General features: G+C 45.2%; 1 protein-coding gene and 1 long non-coding RNA gene across 2 annotated transcripts; both read left to right on the top strand.

The window, feature by feature from the left end:
- Positions 1-974: 974 nt before the first annotated feature.
- On the top strand, positions 975-7,134 carry atp6ap2 (ATPase H+ transporting accessory protein 2; the record flags this gene model as incomplete). Its single annotated transcript, XM_084478828.1, has 9 exons — positions 975-1,095; positions 1,919-2,049; positions 2,155-2,283; positions 2,893-2,988; positions 3,480-3,617; positions 3,915-3,968; positions 4,210-4,359; positions 5,469-5,588; positions 5,790-7,134. 9 exons carry the CDS (start codon positions 975-977, stop codon positions 5,982-5,984), a joined length of 1,134 nt encoding a protein of 377 aa, XP_084334954.1. The 3' UTR covers positions 5,985-7,134.
- A 200-nt stretch (positions 7,135-7,334) lies between these two features.
- On the top strand, positions 7,335-8,354 carry LOC311358604. Its single transcript, XR_014638072.1, has 3 exons — positions 7,335-7,451; positions 7,533-7,622; positions 7,799-8,354. It is a non-coding gene; the product is annotated as an uncharacterized lncRNA (long non-coding RNA).
- The last annotated feature ends 110 nt before the right edge of the window (positions 8,355-8,464 follow it).

Below are 8,464 nucleotides of genomic sequence, written 5' to 3' on the forward strand. Positions count from 1 at the left end.
AATATTTATGGTTTGCAGCGCCCTCCAGCGGATATAACTCACGATGATGTCATCGAGAGTTTTTTATTTATTTTTTTGCAACCGCATAATTTTATTCCTCGGTCACCACAAGCGATCCAAGACGCTAGGGACCCACATCTGAAGTAGGCTACCATGAGACCATTCGGCCAGTTTTCCACTTTCGGCAATATTTTACACGATTACTTGATCAAGTTTGAATTTGATAAAGTCCATGCATTGTAAATACCTTAATTAACTACTTGATTGGTTGGAGGCAGATAGTGGAAGCGTCAATATAGGCCTTTAGAATTTATAAAGCGTATTTTGTGGTACCTTCTACATTAATTATAGACGAAATAGCTGTTGCATGCCAGGGATAACGGCATTAGGTTAACTTAAAAATAATTAATTTGTGTCTAATTGGATAAATTATATTCAAACAGTTTGTCAGTGTGAGGGTCCAGATGATGGATTAGTTAAACTAAGTTAGGCTGAAGCAGTGATAACCAGCAGAAAGCTTTTCACAGCCCTACACACACACACACACACACACACACACACACACACACACACACACACACACACACACACACACACACAGAATGACAGCATGGGACACCTACACAGGATTCCATTATAGTAGATAGCAGGGGAGCTAGATTTGGATTTACAAACTCACACTTTAAATGATTTGCATAGGTATTGTGGTTGGTCTAAAATGCCGCAATTTTAACCTCAACAACAAGGATAAATGAACTCCCACCGGAGAGAGTTCCACTCTAGTAGCCAGACATATACATAAGACACTTAAACATTTACTTTCCATGCATTATTGTAACTGTGCATTTTCCTTTTCATGTCGACCTTGTATATATCGAGCCGCTATTAAATCCAGAAAAAAAAGAAAAGAAAACGGACAGAAGCTGCGCTGTGCGCGCAGGCGCATAATACCCCCATGACGCTTTGCGGTGCGGATGACGCCAGGTCAGCTGATTATATCGTCGGGAAGAGGAAAGATGTCGCTCGGAAGGTTTCCAAGGATGAAGGCTGCATCTGTTGCCGCCGTGTTGGTCTCTCTCTTCGTCATAATTGCCGGTAAATGTATTAATCGAGACGCGTATACGTTACGTTTGTCATCATGTGCTCTTTATGGCCGTGTCTGTCCACATCAGCGGGAGTCTATTGCGGTGGACTGGCCTATGTAGGTGCGAAGTGGCAGTGGGCTGTCGCTGGCTTCTTGCTTTAGCAAAATACACACCAACACACGATTGTCCGATTAAGACTCTTAATGCGCGATCCGAAACGGTATGCTTGCGTAGTCGTGCGGAATTATGTTCTAGTAGTACTGATCATGTTCGGCCAGTTTGACCATCTGCTAACCAACCACACGATCCGCCGATGACCATGGAGAATGAATTGGGTTTCAACGTTGTTCTCACAATCCAATTCATTCGCTTGAATGCTGAATAAACATTAAAACTCAGTGGTGGTAACGTTAGTTGTGTATTTCACCCAGCGAGGCGTCGTGTGTGTAGTAACCCATCGGTGATAGATTAGTGCGGTGCCTTGCGTGTCATGTGACCCATTCGGGTTCCTCTTTGCGGGGATCACGGGACCGTCTCTGAATGGCTCATCAGAACGTCCTATGTGTTATTCATGGTCTTATGATGACTCAGTTGTGATCAAAAGAACTAGTGGCACATTAAATGTTGTTTAGCTTATGTATATTGGGTAATTTGGAGACAGGTGTCTGGCAACAGGGCTTGAATAGCCTGTAGTTCTCCCTTTTAGCATTGGCCTAATCATCTTTTTTCTTTAGTAGTTAGCGGAAACTGGGTGAAACTGAGGGTGTGTCACTACACTTAAATTGATTTGCAGGTGAAAATATCAGTTTTTCACAGTCACCTTTCCTTTCCAGGGGTCAACGGGGATAGCCTAACCATCCTGCAGGCTCCGGATTATGTGTCCTTCCAGAAAGGAGACTGGCCAATCTCTGGAGAGAAGATCCCAGACCTGGTGTCTCTCACCATGGGGTTCTCAGTCAAGGAGGTGCAACTTTACTTTTCCCACATTCAAGAAGATATAATTAGAGGAGATAATTGCAGGTTGAAAATGAAAACGACTACAACCGATTTGTTTTGTTCCTCGTAACAGGATCTGTCTTGGCCGGGCCTGAAGGCCGGTCCGCTGTTCCAGAGGCCCAGGGCCAACGTGCTGGTGGTGGTGAGGGGGTCCGACAGCCTGGCCCTGCCTCAGAGCGTGGCCTCCTATCCCCTGGAGAACGTGAGTCGCGCGTTGATTTAGAACCTGAACTCTTAATACTGTACACACATGCACACAACCAGTGTTGTGCATGAACTAGTTCAAAAGAACAAGTTCATTTTTTCTATGAACTTTGAACTGAACGTAACATATTTTTAACTGAAGAGCTTGAACTAGTTCAGATTTTGTGACATTCTGAATTGATGCTTAGGTTCCAGATGACATGATTGTTAAATAGAGTTACTGCCTTAGTTGTGATGAATGAAACAGGTGTACGAATAATATCCACAACAATCTGAGATTGTAGAGCTGGGCAGCGGGATTCATTTAAAAGATAAGCACAGAATACAGTTTTTCTTCAGTTTCTAGAAAAACTGTTAATGAACTGAACACGCACTAGTTCAAAACTGAATCGGTGAACTACGAACGTGAATTCATTCATTTTTCTTTTGTATGAACTGAACTTTAAACTAGTTCATGTGAAGTGTGAACTTGCACAACACCGCTGCTCTTCCCGAACGCACACGCACGTTATGTCACGAGGGTGGAACGCTGTGGACCGCTCGCCTTAACGGCCGTCTCCCCGGTTCCCCCCCCCCCGGTTCCCCCCCCCCCCCCCCCCCCCCACAGCCGGTGCCCTTCACCCTGGACAGCGTCGCCGAGACGGTCCACTCTCTGTTCGCCGAGGACACCCCAGTGGTCCTGCAGCTGGCCCCCAGCGAGGAGGTGAGTGCGCCAGGCCAACGCCAACTGTACACTAGGCCTGGGCGGTACGGCTGAGAGACGCGTCACGACATATAACTTGATCATATTGAACGATATCAATAACTATTGATCATTTTAATGACCTAAAAAGACTATGAATTACCATGCTGGATTTAAACACTTCTGTTCAACACTTAATATGACCTTCCACTGTTCTTCATTGGTAAATACTCCAATGTCGATACAACAATGAAAAACACTCAAATATTGTAAATAAGTACGGAACCGTGTTTGTGTAACAAACCCAGCTGCTAGATCCGGTGGTCCAGTCTCTTATCGCTACATATTGAACATGTTTCATATTGATATCGATCAAAAGTCTATCACGATACAATCATTTATTGTTTTACTGCCCAGGCCTAGTATACACACACCCCCCCGACGCCAGAGGGTCTGAATCAGTCCTGCTAATGTCTGTGATGTTATTCCCGCCCCCCCCCCCCCCCCCACAGAGGCTGTACATGCTCGGCAAGGCCAACGCTGTGTTCGAGGAGCTGCCAGTCACCCTGCAGCAGATCCGCGCGCGTCTGTCCCAGGACGGCTCTGTGCTGGCCTCCCTGCCACTCAACTCCCTCAGCCGCAACTCAGAGGTTCGTTCATTTATGCGTTCGTGTTCGACCCCCCAGGGCGGACAGACTTAACTTGACTTATTTGCTTGACAATGCAACCCCAACGTTTATACATTCCAGGCCGATCGTAGTGTCCGTGTGAAATCAAGTTGTATCTGTTGTCGAGCACGCCCGGGTACATCATTGGTGTGTAGCCCTCATGGCATAGTCTGTTTTGCTGAAATTAGTAATTGGTCCCCTACAGTTTTCTTTACCCTTTTTCATAATGGCATATTGGCCGTTTCCATGACACTTGTACATGGTTAACTTTTTGTACAGGCTGATCTGCTCTTCCTGTCCGAGGTCCAAGTGCTGCACGACATCACTGCTCTGGTAAGGTGTGTGTGTGTGTGTGTGTGTGTGTGTGTGTGTGTGTGTGTGTGTGTGTGTGTGTGTGTGTGTGTGTGTGTGTGTGTGTGTGTGTGAGAGAGAGATTTGCTACCATAATAGGCATGAGTCTTACACTCCCCCCCCCCCCCCCCCAACTACATTTGTGCTCTGTTAAAAACCACTAAAAATGCTACGAAACATAGAGATTGTGCTATGGGCTCCATACCCGCGTCTCTGTCTGCAGCTGCAGCGGCACCGCCACCTGGCTAAGGACCACTCCCCCGACCTGTACTCCCTGGAGCTGTCCGGCCTGGAGGAGCTGATCCATCGCTACGGCGCCGACTCCCAGCAGTACAGGGACGCCAGCGCCATCCTGGCCTCTGTCCTGCAGAAGGTGAGTACGCTTAAGGGCTGATTTATGGTCCCACGTTCACACAACGAAAGAGGGGGGGTTACGGAACCCCTTAACGTCCTTGCGGACCCTCCTTGCGTCCACCGCGAGGTGCCCGTCGAGATTCCGTCGAGGCGACGCAGCAGCAAGGGCTGTGATTGGTTCGCTCACTAAAACTGTGACGCAGAACCGTAAAGGTTCACGACTGCGTCGAAGCGTCTGCGGGGTCGTTGCGTGAACGTGGGACCATAATCAGCCCTTTAGGGCTGGGCAGGGGTTCACTATCATCCTGGGGCATCTTTGGATGATATTGTATGGTCAGGAAATTGCATATTAAACTTGCCGTGATACCCGGTTTTATAGTGTAAAGGACTTTAGAAGATATGCCCTTAGAAGGATCGGATATGATACTTGAAGAAATAATGACAAAGAAAAACGTTTGGTTTGATACAATACTGTAGCCATAGTATCCGTAGTACATTTAACAATTATTTGCCGAAGGGAATCGCCCATTCCCCACTATTCACAGAGCCTGAGGTGAACACTCCAAAAATAAACAAGTTAACACTTTTTGCCGGGATTTATTTGTTTGTGTTAGCCGTTTATTTGTTTTTATTAGCAGTGACTAGACGACACGAAAACAATATCCCGAGTTTGAGATCTCAATCATGGGATATTGCCCCATATCCCGAGATGGCGAACCAATCAAATTGCGAGGTTCACGTGTAGCATATGCAAAAAATCCATATCCGACTTTTTTACGTTTTTGACCCTCTTTGGAATCTCTCGGCTATGTGTTTTGAAATCAGAAGCGTATTCTGATATTTATCGATATGCTGTAAAGTTCCCCAAACATTATCGTAATAATAAACGTGTCCATATTACCCAGCTCTAAGCCAGCTGTAGAACCTTTCCGCACTGGGATGGGCTTTTGTGTTTTCGGATAGTGGGAGTGACTGATCCGGCATGGGACTGCACGGGAGGCATCGCTCCGTGAAAGGGAATACTGCCTACAGGGGGTCAGCCTCGCACTAGCGGTGCCCGGATTGGGAATTCAACCGATTCCCGTCCTTATACGTTTGGAACTAAACTAATTCGTTTTTCGTTCGCAGTTTGCCGAGGACGTCTACGGTCTCTATGGCAACAGCGCCGTGGTGGAGGTTGTCACGGTGAAAAGTTTCGAGGCTCCCTTGACCAGGAAGTCTCGCTCCATTTTGGAGTCCAAGCAGATTGTAAGTTTTAACCGTTTTTCATTTGTTCTATCACGTTCACGTAAAATATGAATGTACTTGTACCTTTTTACCTTTTTTTTCTTTTTTTTTGGGGGTTGGAAGTATCCCATTGTTCTTTCAAAAATTTTCTCGGTTCTTCTGAAATATCTTTCCGTGTGTGTGTGTGTGTGTGTGTGTGTGTGTATCTGCGGCTGTTTTTAGGGCAACCCCGACAGCCCGTTCAACCTGGCCTACAAATACAACCTCAACTACGCCGTGGTGTTCAACATCGTGCTGTGGCTGATGATCGCCCTGGCACTGGCCGTCATCGCCACCTCCTACGTCATGTGGAACATGGACCCCGGCTACGACAGCATCATCTACCGCATGACCAACCAGAAGATCCGCATGGACTAGAGTCCAGAAATATCCCCCCCAACTCCTCCAGCCGTCCAATTTAGATCCCTCTTGTGAAAATCTGTTCTTTGTGTTTTTAAGTGTTTTTCGTTTCTTTTGTGTGAAACGTGCAGGGTTGATCGTTGGGGATGAGGTGGGTGCCACTCATACTGGTTACTGGCTTTGATGGTTTATTAAAGGGGCCCCCTCTTATACCACCGGGTGTGAGTGTGATTAACCAATAGTAGCCGTTAGAGAAAAAAAAATCTGCCTTTTTTACCTGTGCATTGGTGACATCACAAGTGGGCGTATCCATCTAGACGTGAGCTGGATAGATGAGAAACATTTGCTACAGTCCAACTGGTTAGGCTAGTAGACCGATCTATTCAGCACACATGTAGGTGGATACGCCCACTTGTGGTGTCACTAAAGCACAGGAAAAGTGGAATTTCCAACCGCTTGTAACGGCTAATCACACTCACACCTGGTGGTATAATAGGGGACCTTTTAACGGATAAAAAGCAGAGCTAGAAACATTCGTCTTATTTCATGGAAGGAAAAGAGAAGTGGACCTGGCATTGCCTTTTGGACGATGTCATCCAACGGGATGAAAGATTTAGCTCTTGATTAATTGGGCCTTGATTTAACGTTCATTAGATCTAAGATTCCAAGATGTATGGGTTGAAGAATTGATCTGTATTTCTGCAACTACTGCATGAAGCCACTGCCTTGCTCGTGGGCATTCAGACAGTGAGCCGTCGTCGTTTGTAGTTTCGTCATTCAGTCCAGCTGCTTACATCATTCCTAACACCATTCACTAGTCATGTTTACCTTTTCCTGGTGTCTGCTGTTATTGGGTTAAAAAAAACAACCCTGATCACTATTGTAGTGTTCTGAAAGTATGGTTTGGTTTGTACGAATGTGTTTTTTTTTTTTTTTTTTTGTGATTGTTATGCTGTATGAAGTTATTTTAAGTTAAATGAAATGTTGTGTATATATTGAAATGTATAACTGTAAGGCACTGGTGTGTTGTTCATGTGAGAAAAAAATATAGATATATTACAAACATTACATGTTGAATTTCCCCAAAAAGTCAACATTATTGAATTATTGTGTAAAATTGGACAAACAAACATGATGCTGTGTAAATGGCGAATAATAAATTATTACAAACAAACCAGTTGCCAGCATTGCTTATTTGTTGTCTGGTGTTCCATCTGCAGGTTAGGATAGAGGCTTGGGAATCCAAAATAAATCGACCATGGTTATAACATCTACTTGGAATGTTGTGCAACATCCTCGCATAGCCAATCAGAAGGGCGATTGTCGTTTAGCTCCTCCCCCTGAATGTGATAATAGCTGGTGCGCGTTGGGAGGGGCATGTGCTGTTCAGACAAAACGTAAAGGTACGGCTGCAGACGTATACGGTACCACACAGTAATAGTGTCGACAATAATAAATCAACGATGGTTTGACTGATAATCAAAGGTAGGTTCAATGCATCGTGCGATAGATATTAAAATGGCAGTTTATGAAATGCAGTTATTTGTAATTTATCTCCGTTCACAGCCAGCGTCTACGCGGTCAGGAAGATCCGGGAATCCATTGCCAAGGGAGAGCAATCGGAGGAACCCGTCTTCACACCATGTAGTGCTGAAGGTGGGCAAGCGAATATATTTCAACCCAGCCTAGTTGAATATATGATCACTTTTGATTAATTATTAAGTCACACTATTCGATTTAGTTTAACTTGCATTATCTTTCTCAACTTAAAAGTTTGTTTTGGTTTGTGCACCTACGAACTGATGACCTGTTTGCTTTCTCTGTGGCTGAAGGAGGACATGGACATGGGTCCGAGGGCAATTCCCAGGCAGCACTAACAGCCTCTGAGCGGGATGGGCCCGAGGCACTGGACCCCAGGATGTCTTCAGGGAACACGGTGCAAAAGCTTGGCTCCTGACATTAAACATCTGACTAAATAACATTTAAAACCTAAACATTGTCATAGTCCTCTGAAGAATAAGTCCCGCCTCCGAGGCTCCCGGTTCCCTCGGTCAAATGTCTAGTACCACCTACAGAGTTTGTTATGTACGGTCATTCAAAAAACCCATGTTATTTTATTTCCCATAGACTTTTGACCGAGGAGGCGGGACTTATTCTTCAGAGGTCTATTTCAAAACACAAGATGCACTCTATCTAGTATCACCGATGTGAGCCACGACCAGTCAGTACGAGTTGTCTACTGTGTTGCCTCCTGCATCAGCCTTTGATGGCCTCCTCGTCAACCCCTTCCTCGAAGGGGCTGGGCAAGCCGGATGTCTTTGCTGCAGATTTATTTAATCAACACAGGTGACCGAAAAGACTTAAAATAAAAAAAATGAAAACAGAAAATATTGTGTGGTGTATTTTTGGTTGTGCAATTAAGTGTGATGTCAATTGAGAATACAATTGTAGTACACAGAGCTTCTTAACCTGTAACACAGCTATTATTTGGTCACATT

This window comes from Micromesistius poutassou, assembly GCF_964030765.1.
Source record: "Micromesistius poutassou genome assembly, chromosome: 14".
Lineage (NCBI taxonomy): Eukaryota > Metazoa > Chordata > Actinopteri > Gadiformes > Gadidae > Micromesistius > Micromesistius poutassou.